General features: G+C 44.7%; 1 protein-coding gene across 2 annotated transcripts in view; it reads right to left on the bottom strand.

The window, feature by feature from the left end:
• Positions 1 to 590: 590 nt before the first annotated feature.
• Positions 591 to 22,898, bottom strand: part of LOC119177086 (uncharacterized) — a 119,431-nt gene continuing 97,123 nt past the window's right edge. The window contains exons 11-17 of one of the 2 annotated variants that reach the window (XR_005110534.2): positions 13,894 to 14,071; positions 13,680 to 13,787; positions 9,299 to 9,728; positions 8,697 to 8,806; positions 7,956 to 8,090; positions 1,593 to 1,761; positions 591 to 1,167 (exon numbers count right to left, since the gene is read on the bottom strand). Coding sequence is in view for 1 of the 2 variants with exons in the window: in XM_037428470.2 (XP_037284367.2) it covers positions 1,717 to 1,761; positions 7,956 to 8,090; positions 8,697 to 8,806; positions 9,299 to 9,728; positions 13,680 to 13,787; positions 13,894 to 14,071 (1,006 nt within the window). In the remaining variant the exon portion in view is untranslated. Of the gene's footprint in view, positions 1,762 to 7,955; positions 8,091 to 8,696; positions 8,807 to 9,298; positions 9,729 to 13,679; positions 13,788 to 13,893; positions 14,072 to 22,898 lie in introns of both variants that reach the window. The other variant, XM_037428470.2, reaches the window with a different exon arrangement.

Here is a 22,898-nt window from a genome sequence, read left to right as displayed (position 1 = left end):
GTGGACAAGTTGCAGCCTCCCGCGACAATATCTGTAACGACCAAGCGCACCATGTTCAAATGGGCTTTTCACCAGCTATTTTTGACCGTTTTCCATGATTTGTCAACAAGACAGCAATTTTTAGCAGACTTTGCTAATTTATTGTGAATGCCAGGCCACGTGCTGCACTATAATATTTGACTAGCGTTTTGTTGGGAGCCTCTACTACCAGTCGGCAGCATTTTGGGACCATGCTCAAAAAGTATTGCAGGGTCCCAGCAACACTTTTTGCACATGTAGAATATACACCCTTGCACATGTAGAATATACATTTATTGGTTGATTTTGAATACTTTGAAATTTCTAATGGTTTATACTGGAACCAAAATAAACTTGGATACTATCATATCCATTCGAACAAGCATGGAAAAGATCCATTTGGTTGCATATGTACGTATAGAGCAATAACTTTGACACCAAGGGAGTGTGCTGAATGTTATGAAAATATAATGCTCATGCAGTTGTAATATTACTTTGCACATTAAATAACAAGCAAAAATTACCTAATCACTGTCAGTGACATTTTTATCAAGTAATTCACGACAAGTGAGTGAGGCTTTTAAACTTTTATTGGCTTTATTTCATTGTGAATGTGCACGAGAGCAGTTGGTGGGAACTTAGTAAATTCATAGAGCCCTCTTTACATAATGCATCCATGAAGTTCCTCTAGGAAATGAGTGCAGATGGATACACAGACATATTTCTTCCAAGCCGACAAATGGCAAAAACAAGTAGAGAGGCGGATCGAAATTAACAATGCATATTCAACAGAGTCCCATGTGCACTTGAAGCTGATGCAGTCCAACACCACAGTTTATCTGCACAAGCATCAGTGTTGCACCAGGTGCCAGTCTTGGATTCAGTCTTGGCTTGAAGCACTCAGTTTTTCTGAAGTAGCACCCTCCACAACAGCAACTGAGATCCGTTCCAAAATGGTGATGACGATGCAAATGGAGGCCGGCCATTTTTTGTAACTTTTTTTTTGTTTTTCAGGAGACAATTTGAGGCATTGTGGTGCATGCTGCGACGTGTTCCTGCCTGGGCCCATCGACCCTTGAGGAAGTTTTGCTGGCAGCTAACTAGGGTCCCGCACGCAAGCAGTCCAACCAAGGGCCCTCTCCCCTTTATCTGCAAGAAGACACTGCCACGTTGTGATGTGTGCCCCCACTTGTCCTAGCTGCTGCTGCTGCTGTTTGGCTCTAATGCTCGAGTCCCTCGGAGCAGCTCAAAACTCAAGGTGGATAGAGGTGTGGAAGGGGGTAAAAGGATCAAAGAAGATAGTCCCTCTGGTTTACAGAAATTCCTGCTACTAGCCATACTTACCTTCCTTTGCTAGTAAGGCACACTACACTAGCTAGAACTCAACACTAGCCCACATGCTGAAGAAAGAAAGAAAGAAAGAAAGACTAAGTAGGGCAGAGAAAAAAAAAACCACCATTAAAAAAATCACAGCAATGAAAGGCCCACTATTTTTGACCAGAGGGACAAAAGTACTAAAAGGAATATGAAGAAGGGCGGGGGATATATCAGGGACCGCAAGAAAGCTTTACTACCTTGCCCGTGCTGGTGCCGGGCTGATAGGGCAGGAAAGTCGATGCTGAGGGGCCTGCCAGCTTGTCTCCCCACATGGAACTCCCAGAACAACCCTATTGGCTGCTGAAGCCCACATAGGATTCTTTAACGCCGCCGCACAGGGCTATGGCTGCCACTGTGCTTGGACTCCTGCGGATGAAAATTAACAAGCAAGAGCAGGTAAACACACAGGCAAGACAAATTCACCCCCCCCCCCCCCCAACCACTACAAAGCTTTAAACCACTCGCAACAATGTTTTTTTTCTTAATGCTGACTGGCTGTAATCTGTGAAGAAGCAACGAGATGGAACGTTCAGAATGTCTATGGCATACATACGCAGACCTTCCGGAGAGCTAGTTTGTTTTGCTAGTGGCCACAGCAGGAATGAGTGCACAGAAAAAAATAGTGCGCAAAAGAATAAAATAAGAAAATTGAAAACTCCACATACTTGCATCACCAATGTCTTGTTTGAAGAAATTAGCACTTAGCAACAAATAATTATGAAATGAATGAGTGGCAAGAGCAGCGTTAAGACTTACTATCTTTGTTTCGTGCAATTTTCAGAGACAGTGTGAGTGCGCTGAACACAATTTGTTCTCAATCTTGTGTGCTCAGTCTGTTGTAAGCAGAAATGAATAGACCTTTTTCAAGAAATCTTAGAACAGCCCGCGGGTGCACAAAACACAATATAAAAAGTGTGTATGCTGAGCCAAGTGGACGTACCAATGCCTGTTACTTGTTGATGCCGTGGGAGCCACTTCTGGACTATTTTTACATTGTAAAAAACTCAAACCTCGTTATAACGAAGTTGAAGGGGAACCACAATTATTTCATTATATCCATTATTTTGTTATATCGAATATAACAGTCTGTGACAATGTATGCTCAGATGGGCGCACACCTATAAGCATGCAAAGAAGGAACCCGCCTCGCGGCTCGATGTACCGCTACGCAACCACGCGTGCGACGGAAAATAAACAGTCGAACCTCATTAATTTGAACATGCTTAATTCAAACTCACACTGAGGTTCCATCAAAGCTATGGGTATTCCGATGAGCGAAAACGCCCTGTAATTCGAATGCGTGAGCACTTGCGACGGTTAATTCGAACATACCATGCTCCGAAAATGCTCTCAGCACCATGACCAATCTCGGGGCGGCACCTCTCCACGCTGCGCGCAAAGAAGGAAAAGAAGAAAGGGAAAGAAAAGACTGTGGCAGATTGTTCGCTCTCCCTCAAATGCCGATCTGCGACGCGCCTGTGCCACGCTTCTCCCTTTTCTGTTTCTGCACGTAGAGACCCTTCTCCTTTCACGGTCGTGCGCAGAGAGAGAGGAAAAAAAAAGCTGTCGCGGAGAGTCCTCCTTTCTTGGTGCAGAGGGTAGCAGCGGAGACTCGGTCGTTGCCATCGTGAAAGGGAAATCGCATTGCACCGCGGCGCCGCTTCTTGGTCATGTGACCCGCTGAGCATTCCCTCAATCCTCTCCGCAGGCTGTGTGAGAAGGACAGCTCTCACGGGCGCGCGTGGCGTGGCTGTAAGGTCGGCGCGGTAGTTTTGAAAGAGCCGCGCCGAACGAGCGTCAAACTCCGCAGAAAACGATACACTTAACACACTACGGTTGTTTTTTTATATATACTATTTGATAGTATAATTCAGTTCATTATATCCATTTACCGGTCAATTTTACTTCCTTACAGCGAGGTTACTGCATGGTTCTCAATGGAGCTTTCAAGGAGAATTTCATTTACTTCGTTATATCCAATATTTTGTTTTATCCCGTTGCATTATAACAAGGTTTGAGTTATTGTGCACAATTGAAGGAATCTTTGTGCATCCCTAAACATAAAATGTGAGAGGAATAATCCAGTCAGCGTAGGTATTACGAAGAAGATTTATGTTGCAAGTAATTAAGTGGAGCGTGCATTACCCCGTACCAACACCACCAAGACATACAGCGGAACCCTGATTATTTGACTGAAAAGACCACGCAAAACCGTTGTACAGTGCCTGTAGCGAACCTCCATATAATGACTTCTTCGATATTATGAAGTTTTTCTATGCCCTGCTGGCACTCCAAAGAAGCACGTGTATTTGCAATCTCTACGTACCAAAGTAACAGCGGGAGACATTTTTGACAACAAATTTTCACCACAGACAATCAGGAATTTTTCCCTGGATTTTGCATTTTGGCACGAGCATGCATCTTCCAGGGTTTCCCCACCACTGGCAAAGCGACGGCGGCATGCTCGTGGCCATGGCGATTCCGAGGCGGGCCTGCGCCCCATTGAGTCAGCTTGCCGCTGCGGACGCATGCACAGATGTGCCTTACCTCTCCCTTCAAACAAAAAAACAAACTACTGTACTTTTGCATTGGCAGTGCCACCAGGTGCCACTCTTCACTTACCGCAGAAGTCTCTGAACTGCACTTTGACACAGGTGAAGCCTGTATGCTTTTACTTCACGTCACATATATAGGGCTGCGCTGCATATTGAAAGCGTTTTACCGAACAGTTTTTCATGGTTTCTGTGCCATTCTCTCATAGTTCTCGATGTCGTGCGCATGTGCATGCACTGCGTGCGCATGAAGTGGCCCCCAACACACGGCTACGTTTTTTTTGTTTTATTTTTTATGTCGACAGCCGTGTTGTCACTACCAAGACAATGCCAGATTAGCTGCTGATGGAAACTCTCCAAGATCACGGTGACAATTTTTTTTGGGACGTCGACATGTCATGCACTTCCATTTTGCATCCGAGTTCGCGGAACAGTAGCCTTCACGGTTAGTTGATTAGCTCTGGAAAGATGACGGTGCATTGAATGCAATGTAATAAATGCGATAGCAACAAATTGTATGTGATACAAAGTAAGGCTGGCAGCCAACCCTTTTGGATCAGGTATCGCGAAACTCCTACAAAAAGCTTGTGTTAGTAAATTCGGCTGCTCGAAGGAGAAGTGCTCCTGTCTCTTCATGTTGAAAGCGCACTGATGCTTGCTGGGATAGCACGCGCCTCAGTGATCGCAATCTTAACATCAAAGTTCACTGTTGCTACTCGTAAAAGTTACGATGCGAGGGGCACGTTAACAATTTGTACCAGTTAGGAAACATGGCGGCAACGGCAAAAGCCCATCGAGAGTGTCCATAAATTTGCTATCACAATATTAACACACTTCTTGTACAGCTAAATACCGTATTTACTCGCGTAATGAATGCACTCGCATAATAAACACACCACCAACTTCAGTCATCAAAATTTGGAACCCCCCCCCCCCCCCCCGCGTCATAAACGCACCCCCTACATTTAATCGCAGCTAAGTGACATCTAGCGCTTCCTCACCCGTTGGATCTCTTCCGTTTTTGATTACTTTGTTACCCCCCCCCCCCCCGTCAACCACCTCGGCTCGCTCCCGCCCCTCACCTGTTGCTGCATGCCTACTGCTTTTCTTTATATCTGTAAGAAACGCATCCCCTACATACATCGGCTGCAGTCCGCTTACGGACACCTGGCGCATCCTTACCCATTGGCTCTCTTCCGTCCCTTCGCCCATTGCTGCGTGTCTATTGCTTTTCTATCTGTGCACGGTATGTCCCCCCCCCCCCCCCCCCCCCGTTTTATCTGTGCACCAGGAGGGGTGGGGTGGAGTTCACCAGCAGTGCAAGTGTAGAGACATCACAGCTGATAAGCACACAGCAGCGAAAGTCATAGTAGCTTTCTGCAAACACCCCTCCCCCCCCGCCCCCTCCACCTCTTTTTAGCCTACTTTTTTTTCTTCACTCTAACTGTTCCTTCATTCCCCATTCCACCTGAGTGCATGCTTTTGGGCACCCCTCGAGATCACAAGCAGATTCCACTGTTGTGGTTAAACAATTTAGAGAAAACATAGTCGCAAAGTGTTTTTACGGCTTGACGAAATTCTCGACTTCCCTGCTCTAGTGACCTTTCAGTAAGTCTAAAATCACTGAATTATATTTTTTATTTGTTGCTTCAATCTACTTGTGAAAGGTTTAATAGTAATGCCCACTCGATTTTTAACTTTAAGGGGAGACGCGGGTCGAAAAGTCGCAGTTTTCCGGAAAATTTTCGCTTTTTTTTTTTCCGGCTGTATTGGCATCCTTGGACTATAATCTATTACTTCTGAAAATATCAAGCTGAAATTCGCACGAGAAATTATCCAAAAATGCTTCCAAGTGGGCAGCGGTGACGCGAGAAATGCGCGAAAGTCACGAAAAACGGCGAAGTTCGCGTCGTCCTGTCGCGAAAACAACGCGTTGGCCGCCATTTGCAATCGTGCACGCATGCTGCGAAGGCCGTATCCTTCATAATCCACTAGTAGCCAGTCTCGTGCCTTCACGCAGAATAAACAAAAAACGAGAAAAACAACGCGTACGTCACGCGTTTTGAATATCGCGGCACACAGCGCGAGGCCGCCATTGGACGGCGGTGCGCTCCACGCTCCTCCCCCTCCTATCTCTCCGGCAAAAGAGCGAAGCCTCGGACGTCGCGATCAAGTTTTTCTGCGTTTCTCTGCATTTTTGCGTCATGGCAAGCCCGAAGAAGTGCAGTTCAGATAATCGAAAGTTCAGAACTCGCCACAAGTATCGAGGGAAACGGCGTCGGACGCTTCGCAAAGCGACAGCGAACGACGATGTCGCCCCCGACCAACGCCTCGACGCTCCGACTTCGGATAGGCCTAACACCGTCACCGAACCCTGCGACAGTTGTTGTGAAATAGCCGCTGCCGTGGAATTCGTCAGTGCATCCCAAAGGAAGATTGGATTCTTCGAGAGTGAACGTAGACCGGTAGATGCTGCTACTGCGAACATGCTGCTTTGCGAAATCGATGCGCTGACGGCACTTGTGGCGGGTGCGCAATGCCCAACCTGCCGCGAACGGAAGCTCGGCGTGCGAGAGGCAGCTGGAAAGCGCAAAGGACTTTCGGCATTCCTCGAACTGTGCTGTCAAAATTCTGATTGCCCTGAATCTGCACTTTCGTTCACGCACACGTCGAGACGTACTGCTTCGGCCGGGGACCAAGGAACGAGCGCTCGTTTTGACAGCGGCAGCTCGCGTGACAGCTTTGCTGTAAACGTGAAGGCAGTTCTGGCAGCACGCGCTATAGGCGCAGGCCACGACCAACTTTCACGATTTTGTGCGATTCTCGGTCTTCCGAGCCCGATGCATCACAAGACATTCAACGGCATTTGCAAGAAGCTCCATGGTGCGGCGATGACGGCAGTGAGCAAAAACTTGCACCAGGCACGAAACATCACGAAGGACGCAGTCGGCGGCAGAGATGTGCCAGTCATGTTTGATGGCACCTGGCAGAAAAGAGGTCATAAAAGCCACAATGGAGTGGGCACAGTCGTGTCCCTGGACACGGGGCTCTGTCTCGATTTTGAAGTTCGCCTCCAGAACAACTGTGGAGACAGCCACCGCTCTTGCTGTAACAAAGGCCACAGGGGCTTTGAAGAAGTGCTCGAAGGCATTGGAATTCTCCCCTCACAAGATCTGGCCACACATGGTGACCACTGTGACGTCATGCGCATCAGGAAGATGAACCTGAAGCAAACTGCAGAAGCGAGGGCACACCGTCGCAACACAGCGAAGAGAGCTCGTGTTGAGGACACTGACCGCAAGAGCCGTGAAGGACCAAGCTATGGTGCAGGGGACTTCTAGACACTTGCAGTGCATTCAAGGCAAGGTACTTTTCATTGTGCCCCAATTTGATGCAAAAAGAATGATTTCCTAATAAATGCCAACTTTGCAAACTTTCAAACTTGTTTTTCTCATTTTCATTTTTTCTGACAGTTTCACGTTTTCCGGGCAGCCTTTTAGAAACTTATATTCATTGTATAGTAACGAAACTTGGCACACATATTCTTCAACACATGCAGAATGCAAATATCTACTCTAAATTGCAATGCCTACCAGCATTAGTTGTGAAAATATTAGCTTACTGTTTCAAGGGAGATTGAAAATAATAAGTCATTCAATACAATTTTTTTTTCTTGGTTCCAATATTTCTGTGACATATCTATATAGATATTTGCACTTTTCAATCTACCAAGAGTCAAATAAGATCAGACACAGTGCTTTTACTGAAAGTTTAGTACATAAAAGAGTGTCCGCAAAAAATGTAACTTTTTGCTATTGTTTATGGCATAACTCAATAATTACAGCAGCTACACAAAAAATGATTGCATATTTGAAATCTGCATGAAAAACTATACTAATAACAAACTTTTCAAGTCTCTATTACTAGAAGTAAAAAAAAAACTTTTTCGAGGAGCGTCTCCCCTTAATTTGGTGAACAAAGGGACAACAATGCACAAACACATCTTGCCTGTTTTGTCTTCGCAGCCACATCACGTGCAAGAGCTCGCTTACGGCGCTCTTCCTCTTCTTGTAGTTGCTGCTGCTGTCGCCTGCGTTCCCTCTCCTGTCGCCGCTGCTTTCGCTCCTCTTCTTTACGTGCTATCTGAATATGAAAAGTAAAATATAGGATTTAAATAGCTACACACAACCAATTAGGGGGAAAGATAATGTCCTGGCACTAAATGCTAATCTTGATGTAGCACCAAGTTTCATAAAAATGATCGAGAAATAAAAATACCTTATTTTTTAATGATTCGAACTACGAACGATTCGCATCCTCTTCACTTCATGACCCTAACAAAATTCTTTTCATCAAGGTTTCAAGGTATTTCTAATGCTATTTATTCTTTTGTGGATAGATGATGTAAATACACTTTTGTATTATTTACAAAGAGATGTTGCAATCATTCAATAAAGTGAAACATCATAGTTAACCTGTTGTGAATAAGAAATGGCATCAATATTTTAAGGTGCTTGTACTACACCTGAAACTGAAAGGAATACAGAAATTTTTTTTAGACAGGACGCTCAGGTTCTTTCAATGGCTCTGAAACTTCATAATATTCTCTGTGGACATAAAATAAATATAAAAAACAAATTTAGATAGTGTTTATTACATTACAGTGTATTCAAAGTGATACATCTTCAATTCAGTAGAAAAGAAAGAAATTGAGCACTAGAGACAGATAACAATTGCGTTATTACTTACCTGTTCCTCAGTAAGAGGCAGCCAGTAGATACAAGGACTCGCCTTTGTCTTGCGGAATAAATCATCCAGCAATTTGGCTGGTGTATCTTCTTCCGATTTGCGCTTTGCCACTGGGAAACAACAAAACATTTAACAGTTAGAAGTCTACATTTCAAAGGTATACAGAAATATCTGCAGAAATCAATTAGCAAAAATAATAGACGAGATAAAATCGGAAAATATGTTGAACTTTCATAAATTATATGCTTGTTCTACTCATGCATGCATAGATTTAGCATCAAATCTCTTCAAGCAAGTTTTGTTAGCTCAACATACCAGCAAATAGTGCTGCATTTTTTTCTTAGTATCAGTTTTGTGCACTGAATGATTCCCTAAAAATGTATGAGGGCTGACTGCATACAGCTCTACTCCATCACAATATAACAAAGTCGCTGATACATGGCATCCACATTTGTCTATGCATTGTGCAACAACCAGCAAACAGACGTGTAGTTGCTTTGAAAGCGCAAGGCCCCAGGTTTCATGAAACTTCTTACACACTTCTTAGAGCAGAATATCCAGACACATACAATGTCAGCCGAAAACACAGCAAGCACATCTACCTTTCTTGTCTCGACGCTCTCGCTTGTCTGTTGGAGAAGTGGCCTTGTTGCGTGATGGGGCCGGTGCCTGCTCAGCAGTTGGTGGAGGTGGTGTCTCTTGACGAAGTTTGTCCCGGTCCCATTCCCGTATTGGCAAAGCAGGCCGCCTATTTACTGCCTGTCTTTCAACCATCTGATTTCTATCTGGGCGTGCTGAAGAGCCTGTGACAGTGTCCCGAGCCTCACGAGGATCCTTAGGTTCCCGGGGGTCGTTGATTTCCCGGGGCTCCCTTGGGTCTCGCAAAACCTCCCGTGGGTCCCGCAAGACTTCACGTCCAGTTGGCATACGGGGGTCCACTTCTACAGTTCGCTGAAACGCTGGCAAAGTCCTCTCTGTAGCATTTATTGGCCTAGGTGGTGGTGGTGCAGGAGGCTCCTTCTGACGTTCCATCTACATGAGCACAAAAAACCACAATCCATGTTACATGGTCACGTAGAATACCAATGCTTGCTTAAAGCCAACATCTGAAGATTTATTTTTGCACTGTCAAAGCTTGTTAATTCACAGCTTATTAAAATTCAAAATATCAGACAATTCAAATTAAATGGCACCATCTGGCCAGGCTCTATAAAACCCTAAAGATCAGACACTCACACTGGTGGTCATTCTTTCAAGCTAAGACAGGTGGACACAATACTAGAAGGTCCTGAAGTCAAAGACTGAAATGGGGCCTCCCAACCATACTGACAACACGTAGTAGCGAATACCTGCCAAGGAAAAAATTCTAGTGCAAAAACTATGTAGTTATGGGTAGGCCTTATTTAGGTTAGAAGCAAACATTGACTTGATTTGAATAATTTTAAATTGTACTTAAATAGTATATATCATATAAAAAAAGAGCATATTTGTCATTCCCCAACATACCTGTACAATATTTAGAAAAAAAAATGAGGCAAGGCATGTGCAAATGCCATTCTTCTTGGTTCAAAAAAGGTGAAAACTAAATTGTAGCAGGACTTGACTTTCGGTATGCAAGCGATTACCTCTATAATATGCTGCATTATAAAATGCACTCTACTTAGAAAAAAATAAGCCGGCATAACAAGCTTTTAAACTTAAAACGGAAGAATCGATATGAGGGTAATATGCTCATTCAATTTTTAGATAAGGCTTCACGGCACTGCAGATTTTTCCTGGAAAGGCATGTTCACGAAACAGCACACCTCCTCTACAGTGAAGCCACCTTTTACAGGGAAGTTACAGCGGATTTGTGTATACTTCAAACACTTCGAAATTTCAAATAATTAACATTTGAATTGAAGCAAATTTATGTATGTTAATATTCATTCAAATATTCGAAATGCTGAAATATTTACGCAAGCCTAGTTATGAGTCGTGACATAGCGGGGGGGATTTCAGATTCTGACCGTCTGGGATTCTTTAGGGGGAAATGAGAGTTGAAAATGCAAGTTTTTTTTTTCGAAACCACGCGCGTGCATGTATGCACACACACACACACACACACACACACACACACACACACACACACACACACCTTTCAGAAGATGTGTGTGTGTGTATGTCCCTGCTTCATGATGAAATAAATCGTCCCTTCTTTCATGATGTCCCTGCTAACATCCCTGCTTTCATGATGAAATAAATCAGGGTAGCAGTTAAACTCAAAGTAGGCTAAAGTTGCCTTTAAAGAGCACAACGTGGCTATAAAAAACTGAAAAGACATCATTGTCCAGGGCTCCTGGAATTTGTCCCCCGATTGCTTGCCATCACATTTCACATGAGTTCACCAAAGGCACACACACAAAATACCTTCCCAAGCTCTCATAACGGAAGTAATCATTTTAAAAAGAACATCATTGCCATACAGATGAGCTTTCATTTTTACGTTTAAAGTGCATTTTTCTCGTATATCGGGGAACTCCTTGAGTTAGGCCGTCATTTTTTAGGTTTTTGATGGCTAGATGAAAATTTTGACAGATATTCCTAAACTAGCTGAATGGTGTTTGTGATAAAGTGTGTTGACTTTTCAGCCTTTTTTCTAAAAAATTATCTCAAAATCATGTTTTTTATTACTTAGGTATGTATTCCAAGATAACCAGTTGATTATGTTGTCTTGTATTCTGCATAACCGTGTACAGGTACTGAAACAGAATTGAAATTATGCGCTTTACAGTTATTCCATTACTAACTTGCATAGATGCCATTAACTCAAAATTTAGGTCATAGTGCTAAAAAATTTGCAAAAATTCTAATACTAGTCATATTTCAATAAATCTAATACTAGTCATATTTTAACAAACCTGCTTCAGTTAAGAAAGCAGAAAATTTGGAAGAAAATGATGAAGGTATTACGTGAATATTCCTTTTAGTCAAACAAAAAACAAAAAACGGTATATCAAAATGACCAAAAAAGCATGGGATGTGTAGGGCCTACCCAGTGCCCTAAAGAAGCATGCTGTCACGTATGATTGCAAAAGCAGATCTTGATGGCCACGAGGAACAGCACTGACAGGGGTTAGCAAATGCATCGTATTGTTTTTTTTGCTACAATGTGTCCATGAAATTTGGAAACGACACGTCCTCCAACACTGTCATACAAAGACCCAGCACGCAACACGACTAGCCATTTCTTCTTTTGCATCGATCACAGAGGTCAGAAAAGATGCAGAAAAAATATGTTGCTCGGAGAACAATGCCTCACACTAGATAAAAAAAAGGAGAGCACTTTTAGTATTGTTCCTGTGCCTGGCACTAGCATGCTAAGCTGCTAACAGGTTATTAAAATGCTCTGGAGACCCTTTGCTTGTTTGCAGATGGTACCATACCCGAGTCCCGTTCAACTAGAGGTGATGGTCCAGCAAATTTGGGATTAGCAGCAATTTTTGAAGCAGGAGGAAAAAAAAACTGTTTTGGAGCACATTTGGAGCAGACAAAAGTTTAGTGTCGCCTGAAGTAGTACAAAACTGTGTCTGCCACTTTTTCGTCCTTATTCTTATTTATATGCAACCTGGAAATGCTGCTTTAATGCAAACAAGACAATATCAACGCTCAAAGGGCAACCATCGATCAGGCTGTTTACACGAAACATAACCTGCAGACTTCACAGAAGCACAGATGTACATTGTGGTGAACCACTATTAACAAGGCCAGCATGGTGGGTGGTTTCTGCTAGTGACAGGTGTCTAAAAGTCATTTATCCTTCAAATGCGAAAGGGGAAGGAAAGGACCACCCTTATAGACCCCAAATTAACAACTAAGAAAAATAGTTTGACATTACACTCTCGATTTAATGAAAAACCTGCAAACCACATCTGCACATTTAGTCTTTGAACCACACGGTAGCAGCCCTTCAGATTCCTCATCGCACAATTAGTGGACACACGGAGACTATGCTAAGCCCATTTGGTCTGTAAGAACTGCATGTACGGGAATCAGTTGAGAAGTTCTGTAGGCTGAGAGTAGCTTGTCTAGCCTTTTCGCCTTTTCCAGCGTTTGAAAGAAATACTGCCATCTAACTACATTCCATAACGGACACATGCATGAATGCCGTGACACGTTATTTGTGGCTCACAGCACTTGAGTGTACGCTTGGCTTCATTTTCTTTGCCCAATAGTTCACGACCACGTCTCGCCACTTTTGCAATGAAGACATGAGACGAGCTTTTCAATGCACTTGAGTGGCACTGACACCACTTCGTGCCCCCGACGCATTTTCGCACACTTAGGTTTTGTGTTATGATCGATATATGCCGATGAACCTTGCGCAGCACAATCAGCATGGAGCTTTTTTTATTTGAAAAATATCAAACTATTGCACATCTGCATCTTTATTTAACGAAGATGCCATGTGGTTTTGGCACTGAAGATATCTCCTACTACTACTACTACTACTACTACTACTACTACTACTACTACTACTACTACTACTACTACCACCACTAATACTACTGCTACTACTACTCTATTATTATTATTATGTGTGAATCAGCTGTTCACAATGAGAGGTGCCTTAAATGGCAGCTGCACGGTTGGCATGCGTTACATTACGATAAGCTTATAATGACTAGGCAAACAATCGTGTTGCGCATTACTACCAGTTCTTCATTAAGAGTAATAAGCCTCCATATTGAATACAACATGCCGAACCGTCAAACAGTCCACTTCCATTTAAATAGATGGAACAGTGAACTTTGGCGCAGTTGGCACAATATGCTCTTGAATGGGCATAGTAAGGTGCACAAAAGCCAAACTGTAGCAAAATGGTGCAGTCGGTTCACCACTGAAGACCTACCAAGGTGGTTTAGTGACTAAGGCATTCTGCTGATGACCCGCAGGTCACAGAATCGAATCCCGGCCAATCATGTAACTACATATTGAACCTACCTCTTCAGGCGATGAGAAATCCACATGCAGTATTTTTGGGTTGCAGAGTGGCCATCGCAAGTTATGCAACGCTTCTCTGGCTTTGACAGCATCTTCCTCAGATACATACTGCAAAAACAAAAACAAAACAAAAGCAAAATAGACACATAATACACTATAACTTCAGTTGTTTTAAGAAACACCGGCAAAAAAAAAAAAAAGATACAGCACTTACAGTTACAAAACATTTGGACTTGATCTTGTCAATCCAGAACTCAGAGTCAACGATATCTCCAAATTCTTGAAGCAACTGTTTCAGCTGATTCAACGTAAAAGGCCGCACAAGGTTGCGTACAAACAAAATGCGGCTCTTCGGGTTTCTTGGTGGGCTTGCCAACTTGCCTGCTGCAGGCCTGCATACATACAGCGATAGTCACAGCATTAAGAATTAGTTTCCAAAGCACATTCTTAAACACCAAAGTAAGCAACAAATGAGAATATAAATCCATTCATTCACCAAGGGTACATTCTTGTTTCAACATGCGTCTCGGTGGTGGAACCATTGCATAAGAAAGATGACAAAGCAACACAAACCAGGCCAAAGGCTTTTGAATTAGGCAATCAGGAATATTAGGCTTAACGTATTGTAGCCTATGCAATAACTATTGTCTGAATTTAGCGAAAAGTTTGCATATTTATCAAATTACAGCAAGGATGAAGCTTGAAAACTTGGGCAAGTTGGTAGGACATAACTGAATGTATGAACAGCGCAACCTTGAAGTAGTTACAGAGTAAGGGGAAAAAAAAAAGCATAGAAATGAGCACTGTTTTCTATCAGCGCTCTTTTCTATCCTTGTTTTTTCGCTTCCATAGTTTTCGCTTCCTTGTTTTTCGCTTCCACTGTAACTACTTTTAGGTTGTGCTGTTCATACAGACAGCGGGGAACATTCTGCAAATTTTCATAAAGTCACATTTGTTTCGTCATAAGTTATGACACTATACTTTAGAAACAATATTAACAAAGGTTAACAGTAAATAATGCAGGGGATGTTATCAAAAATAATTGTAATGTAAATGTGAAGGAAAAAACGGTAGCAGAATTCGAAAGTCACAGATACAAATCCAGCAGGTGGCAAGTTATCTTTCTGTCCACTTTTATTTCTTCACATTTACATTGCAATTACTTTTAATAAAACTCCCTATGCTTTTTTTTTTGGCATCATTGTCTGTTAGCTCTCATTATGATTGTGTCTGACAAAGAAAACAAGCCATTAAATTTACACTTCCTTTATGCCCTTTAGAAAGTATGCTGGGCTCTAGCAATAGCAATGCGCAAGCTGGCTCGGTATACGAATGGCTCAACTCCACATTTTTCGACGCACCATTCCTTTCTATTATGAGAGACCGTACACCTCAACTATCTTTCGAGCTTCTTGAGCAAATATACGTATGAATAGCCGGCAGAATGGGTGCCGACGACCACTTTATAGTTCCGTTGCGCAAAAGGCACAGGTAGTGTCTTGCTGTTATACAAGTTAATGGCAGCTGTGGACGCATAGTGGTACTGCTAACCTCCAATATGTTATCAGATCCTCTATTCGTTGAGTGCAGCAATGATCATCTCTGTAAATAGAGGCCTCCACTACTTTTTGAAATTAATTAAAATTCTGTATTTACACACAGTTTGATCGTGGAGATGAACCCTTTCCTTGCCATTGCTGTAGCTGCTGACGAAGTCTGGTAGTGGCCTAAAAATTTCTTTTGTGTAGATGACCATACGTTCCGTCAGCATAGTGGCTTGACTATGCCATAGTTAATTGTCATAGCAATGATGCTATGGTCTTTGCCCTTTACGAAAAGATCCTAGTTTTCTGGATGAAAACACAAGCAGTATTCTGCGAGTTTTTTGTTCCACCTTTATTATAGTGATGGAAGTGACTTTTTACTTTTTTAAAGCATACTTTCGAGCAGGAAATCTATTGCTTTGGAGCAGCCATAAATGCTTTCGGAGCAGAAAAAAAAAATGCTAGTTAAAAGCAGCTATTGGTGTTTTAGAAGCAGACATTAAACTTCCTTAACATTAATTGTAGTCCAGAGCATTGTCGAAGCATCTCATAATTATCAATATTTATTATGAAACACATTTAACAGACAACAATGTAAATTTCATGAAGCAAACAATGGCAGGTTGCCAAATGATTTATAATTTAAAATACTAGTATGATACTAGTAAAATACTGGTATCAAACCGCAAAAGCTGAGTGCCACGTTTCAGAAGTAACCACAGTCTAATATAACTGTTGCCAAATAAGCAACAGATAATCAGTAAAAAGCCATCCCGCTCCATTTTACCACACTAGCCTCCATGTCTAGCTGAGAGGAGAAAAAAAACAAACAAAAAAGCCAAATAAGCTATATGTGTCTTTCCCCTCCTTCGTGGGTGGAGCACCTAGACCCTCGAGCGCCGTATTGGCTGAAGCCGCGGACAATGTGCCCATGGTTAGCAATACGGCACTATATAAGCAGTAGACTTTTGTATACTTTCAGTTTAACAGTTCTTGACTTCTAGTTCATACTTGATCACATCCTTTCAAATTCTCAGTTAGTAACCATGTAAATAAATTGTTGTCGTTCTTACGAGCGACTCATCTGACTTGTTGGATTATGGTTCCTACGACTGGTGCCCGCTACCAAACTGAGACCCACAGGACCTGGAGTCCCAGCAATACACACAGCGGCAACATTAGCAAAATTTCACTAGCTTGTAACATAGCCTCGTAACAATTTAATTTTACAGTAAAAAACATAATTGAGGTATTACTGTTGTGATGGAGAACTGTGCCTTACTTGTTGGTTTCCTCAGCGTGCAGCCAAGAGTGATCACTGTAGAAAGAGGGGGGGCTCGGCCCCCCAACTTTTCTCAGTGGGGGGGGGGGCTAACGTCCCCCTTGCCCCCCCCCCCCCCCCCGGCTTATACGCCCATGTTTCCGGGAGATTTTCATCACAACCGTAAAATGGAAGAAACGGTCTAAATCCAGGAGTCTCCCGGCCAATCCAGGCGACTTGGCAGGTATGTGAATTATATATCTTCAATTTGTATACTCTGAAATTTCTGTTTTGAATATTTTTTCATATACTATAATGTTTTTCATCACACTGTTAACACGCTGGAAACCAAAAATTTCACACTTTTCACATTTTTCTTCATGCCAGAACACTTTTGTTACCCGAAAGCAAATATTTTTTTGGAGAGAGCTCTTCATTATGCAAAATTTGGTATGCTGCAATGGTTACTGAAGTACTTTTTTTAAACGGACAAAAGCTATTTTCAGAGACATGGAAATTAGCCATTTTCGCGTGTTAACAAGAGTTAAGCATCAAGCGTACTACCAATGCACAGAGCCTCAATCCAATCAAATCCAATTCAAGCTAAAGTGACCAGTGCCCATTGCGGCGAGTATTGCTCATTGTGTTCGTTATGTGGTTACGCTGCGAGGCAATATGGAAGCTACGCGGCTGCTTTCCGAGTTGAAAGTGATTAATCATGCACTAAATAGCAGTAACATGGCCGCTGGTGGGCACTTTGGAGTCGATTTTTGTGTTCGCCACTGGCGACGGGAGCACATGCACAGCTGAAAGACGCTTTGGGTCTTCCGTGTGCCCAAGACTGGGATGAAGGTAAACTTTATTGCATCAGAAGACAACTGCAGACGACTTTGTGTTAAGGGGGGACGCGGGTCTTAGAATGGTGAAAAATGGCCAAAAAGTCGATTTTGAGAAAATGCAATATTTTAAATTTTTAGACCAATAAGCACGTGTCCTCTAATTGTGAACGCTGAATTCGATCAGTAAATGAATTAAAATTGATTATGAAGTCGCCACGGGAGCTGCAAAACAACCCACGGCAGGTCGAATTCGTTCAAACTTCGCACGCGCGCCGCCAGCGAGGCAGTCGGCCGATCGCCGCCATCTTGGGCTGGTTTTGAAGCTGATTCCTTTGTGCGCATTTTGCCACCCTTCAAAATGGTGTGGCTTAAACAGAACGGCTGCTCTCGCCCCTTTTCCGGAGCCTCCTTTCGGGCCGCTGATTGGCCGGAGCGCGCGCGCACCAGGCGAATCCCCTGTTCCTCGCTTCCCATTGGCTGATGCGGCCAAAGTTGCCCGCGCTTTTTTTCGTATATTGTTCGTCGGCCGCCGGCATAGAGTTTCCCACAATACTTACTAGAGGGAACTCTGGCGCTAGTGTCTATGAGAGTTGCAACCACGGGGGAAGGAAAGGTAAGAAGGCCCTGACGTCACTCGTTGTAAAGCCGCGAAGAAGCCGGAAGTCGGCCGTATTGACTAGGCAAATTCTCCGCTCTTGTTTACATGTGAATGCGAAGCAGAACGCGCGACTCCCTCTCTGTCTCAAAAAGCATGTGGCCTGCGCGCCGCGTGCGTCGGTGCTATCCGAAACTAGCGGAACGGATTTCAACACGCTGTCTTGCCGCGGTATGGTTGACGAAATCTCTGCGTATGGCTGTTGTACTCTTGCACTGCCGGCGTTAACGATAAACACGGCAAGTTGCACGTTAAGCTTTTTTTTTATTTGATGTGTTCTTTGTGAAAATAAAGATTATATTTCGGACATTGCCGCGCGACGAACCAGGCACCGAAATTTGTACAGCTTCTTTCAGATCACTTTTTTCCCCTTTTGCGCTTCTCTTTAGGTTTTATGAAATTTTTGGTCAGGCTGTGGGCTAGACACAACGATAAAAAAAAAGAAAAAAAAAGGTCTTCCCTGCAATAAACCCGGAGGTCCGTAATTATGCCAGTAAAGTCGGCGTTTGTGTGCGTGGCAGCCCGCCGACCTCTTTGTTTTCGCCCCTCTTTTGTCCGACGCGCACTGGTTACTACGGATATCCCAAAGACCATGATTTCATTAGGACGAAAGCAGCGAAGACCGCGCGAAAGTGCGTGGGAACACATTTCCAGTGTGATTCACGCGCACTAGTAGCTACGGAGAACGGAGATCAGGATCACGTTAGGGCGAAAGGTGGGAAAGTTGGCCGAAGGAATGCGTGAGAAAAGGTCTGCGGGAAGCTTCACGCGTCGACACAGCCGCCAAGAACGGCAGGGAAAGCCAGCCAAATGTGAGGGAAGATGTCTCCGGGATAACTGGCTAGTCATTAGAGGAAAATAAAGAGAAGGCGCTTGTTTCTGTCTTCCTTATCTGGAACAGACCTCAGCGCCAACCGGTAACTGTACAGGAACATGAAAAGCAAGATTAGATTACAGTCTTAATAAGGGCCTGCGGACCGCAAATGCATCGTCCGTTGTCATAAAAAGCAACACCGCATAACTGTCACTAACCTGCAAGGCATTCATTGAACGAATTCTTTAGCACAGTCGCTATTTTCTATGATGGCTTTTCAGCATAATTTTGACGGACGCTGCATATTCGGAGTACGTATACGCGCGCTCGTTCCGTGGTTTCTAGTTCAGACACCTGGTTACAACCACCACCGGAGGAAAATCGCGTAGCTAACAATGCGGCACAAAGAATGGATGCTGTCGAACACTTGCAGTACGCCACGGTTAGGTGCGAGGCCCATGAAAACGCGCACACCGCCGCTGGACCGCCTGAACGGTGCCGCACCGCACTACACCAATAATAACAAAACGCCGCCATTGTGCCTAGTGAATATGGCCGCGCGTGACGTAATATCCACCACATATTTAACGCCCTGCGCCGGCTGGGCATGCCCTCTTCTTACCTTTCCTTCCTCCGTGGTTGCAACACACGGCGCTTCAGCGGGCATGGGAATGATGGGTAGTACACACATTTGTCTAATTTTCGTACTTCTGGCCTGCTTCTGGCTCCGTGTGTGTTCGTGTGGCTTGGAGCTGTTTTTTCACGAAAACATAAATTAGCAAATGTTCATCGTTTGCGCTTCACAACCTTATTCTTTTAAGCTTACTATTTCGAATCAAGTACCTAAGTTCAAAAGGGTTTGTTCTTTCTTTCAAAACAAAACCGTAACCAGTAATAAACAAAGCCGCAGGTACGATTCGCCGCCCACAAGTACGAAGACTAGGCAAATGTGTGTACTACCTATCATTCCCATGGTCGCTGAACGATCGCAGCGCCAGAGTGCCCTCTAGTTAATTTTGGGAAACGCTATGGCCGCCAGTTCCCGTTTGCGCACGTTGTTCCGTCTTCTTCCCGCACGTGGCTGCTTGTGCTACGCGACCGACGCACTGACTTTCCGTCTTTTGCCGGCATGATTGGAGACGCTCGTCTAAAGAAGACGCGCCAAGCGTACGGCAAGAAACGGAGGCGCCCGTGGAACGCCCGCCAGAAGAAAGCAGCCGACAACGTGCAGCCGATTTCGCCCGATGCCGCCGAAGTGGCGCATTCCGACGGTGGCGCGCAGCCGCGGCCGCTTGTGTCCGAAGCGGTGCACTCTCCTGTGCCTTGCAGCAGCACCTTATCGGATTGTGTCGTCGTCGGATCGTCATCTTGCACTTCCAGCAGCATCCTAGACCGCACTGACTCGGCGTTTTATTCGGCGGACGAGTTTGCTGAGTGCGCGAGAAATGCAGCGGGCTTGAAGGCATCACTCGCATCGCAGTGCGCGATGGAACGCAAGTTCGTGTTACTAGGTCTGGCCTGCTTAATTGATCTGGAGGATGGTGGCAAAGAAAACGGGACAGAATTTGTTATTGTTCTGGCGGCGATACGCTCGTTATTTGGACTTGTCGCGTGCCTAGAATGCGGTGAAAGAAGCGTCGCTATTTCAAAGGCCAAGAAAGAGTACGGGCTGTGTTCGAAGCTCATAGTCACGTGTGGCAGTTGCCACTTTCGCGAAGAGCGTTTTTCGTCCCCACGTATAGCCTACGAGACCGATGCCAATAGAAGGCCGTTTGAAGTTAATATGCGTGCCGTGAAGGCCATCAACAGTATCGGCAAGGGGGCAACGGCTCTGTCGGACTTCTTCGCCGGAATGAATATTTCGCATCGAGGGCTTCACCACAAGAGTTACCAAAGCCACATGAATATAATGAAAGAAGCCTGCTGTGCGACTGCTGCGGAATGCAAAGCGGCGAGCGTTGCTCGCGTCAAGGAGCTCTATGCGTAGTTCGGCAACGCGCCCGGAAACGTCGACGTCATTTATGACGGCACCAGGCTTACGCGTGGACATAGCTCGCATATATGTGTTGGCTGCATTGTTGAGATGTATAGTGGCCTCGTGATAGACCATATCGTGCTATCGAACTTTTGCCTGGCTTGCACCACAGGACCCAAGGAAGGAAAAGCAGGAGATTCTGCCTGGCTCATTCAGCATGCCCCTCTGTGCCAGAAGAATGTTGATTGTAATGCTGGCCAGATGGAAGTGGAGGCAGCACTACGCTTGTTTGAGCGGTCACTTGAAAAGCACAAGCTTCGTTATACGACAATGCTGTCGGACGGCGACAGCAGGACATTCCATGCACTCACAGAAAAAGAGGTGTACGGCTTCATAAAGGTGGCCAAAAAGGACTGCATAAATCATGTACACAAGCGTATGGGAGCTGCCTTACGTACCCTTGTATAGAAAAAAAAAGCTCAAGGTGGCTCACTTGGTGGAAAGGGCAGACTTACACAACAAAAAATAAAGAAGATTACCTCATACTATGGCTACGCATCGAGAAGCCACAGGAACAATGTTCCAGGTATGCAAAAGGCTGTTTAGTAACTTTGAACCACATGTCTTCAACTGACGAGGCACCAAAGCATGACCTTTGCCCTGAAGGCCCTGAATCCTGGTGCAAATTTCAGAGAGCTCTTGCGAAAAATGAGAAGCCGCCACCACACAAGGACAGCCTGCCTGATTTCGTAACTGAGGCATTGGAGCCTGTATTTAGGCGGCTGAGCGACAATGCCCTCTTGGAAAGGTACAGCGATGGGATGGGAAGTGAGAGCCTGTAAACTATTATTTGGCAGCAGGCCCCCAAAACTCAGCATGCATCCTTGCGGAGCATTGAAAGGGCAGTTGCCGAAGCCATCAGCCGCTTCAACCAAGGCACAACCAAGAGCAACGTGGAAATTGCCGAGAAGCTGGGCTACAGCGCTGGCAATAACTTGGTGCGTCGCAGCCTTGAGAAGGACAAGGGCAGGCTGCAAAAATCTCGAAGAGAGCATCTCGACAGCAGTTCAATAGGGGGTATTCATGTGACGTCACCATGGACGTCACATACTGCTCTCTGCCATTTTAGCGTCCTTGAATCGGTGGCTCTGGCGGCGACAGTGGTTCAGTCATCAACGCCGTGTTAACATTGTGGCTGATTCTTTTGTGTTTTCAGCTCTTCGTGCCGCAATTACGTGAGTGGGATGGCAACACAATGCGACATATTGTATAAGAGTACCTTGTGCGGCTCTGACAGGCAGCGCTATGAAGAAAAAATTGAACTGTGTGGCGTGGACCCCTTCTCTCCCGGCATGCGATATGTTGCTAACTTCGACCTTTGGCCACGCGTGGACAAATGCGACATTAGGGATTTTCTTCTTTTGAGGACACGTTTCGTGACTCGAAAGCAGCTGAAGGCGTATAAATCTATGGAGGGCCACAATTACGTGACCAGCGGCTGGGTGCAGGAGCCACTGCTGAAACAAGTCAATGCGGACACCGTCAACGTAATTACTCAAGTATAAGCGCTCGTTGTCGACTTGCCAGATTTTATCGCATTTTTACCTCCTTGTTAAAGTAACCAACTTGCTGAATTGCTAGTTTATTTTACTACACAGCCACGAGTAGCTGAATTTTGATTTTTTCACCGCTGTGTTGTATGCAGCCAGTTGCGAAGGGCGTTAATTTTATTTTCTCGCTGTTTTATTTTGTACGCAGGTAAACCACTCACAGAGCCTGTCAGCTCCTCCAGTCAAGGCATGGATTTTGTCCAAAAGCGGTGGCGAAGTAGTCGCAGCCCATTGCTTATGTATGGCCGGCAACGGCGAGGCGTGTTCTCATGTGGTGGCCCTGCTGTTTTACTTCGAGTACGGCGTGCGCGCGCGAGACGGCGACTCGTGCACAGATGTCGCCAACAGCTGGCTCCCGCCGCACGTACGCAAAATCGAACACACTCAGTACTTGTCGGGGTCAGTCGTTACCGGCCGGTTGATCCGGGCGATCCACTCGCGACGACGCTTTTCCGACAGAAGCCTTGTCTTCGCGCACTCCGTTGTGCGCACTTTCGGGACTTTGAAGAAGCCTGGATCTT

The sequence above is a fragment of the Rhipicephalus microplus genome, chromosome X (assembly GCF_043290135.1).
Source record: "Rhipicephalus microplus isolate Deutch F79 chromosome X, USDA_Rmic, whole genome shotgun sequence".
Taxonomy (NCBI): domain Eukaryota; kingdom Metazoa; phylum Arthropoda; class Arachnida; order Ixodida; family Ixodidae; genus Rhipicephalus; species Rhipicephalus microplus.
The sequence above is the reverse complement of the archived record's forward strand: the minus strand, read 5'-3'. Positions and strand labels throughout refer to the sequence as shown.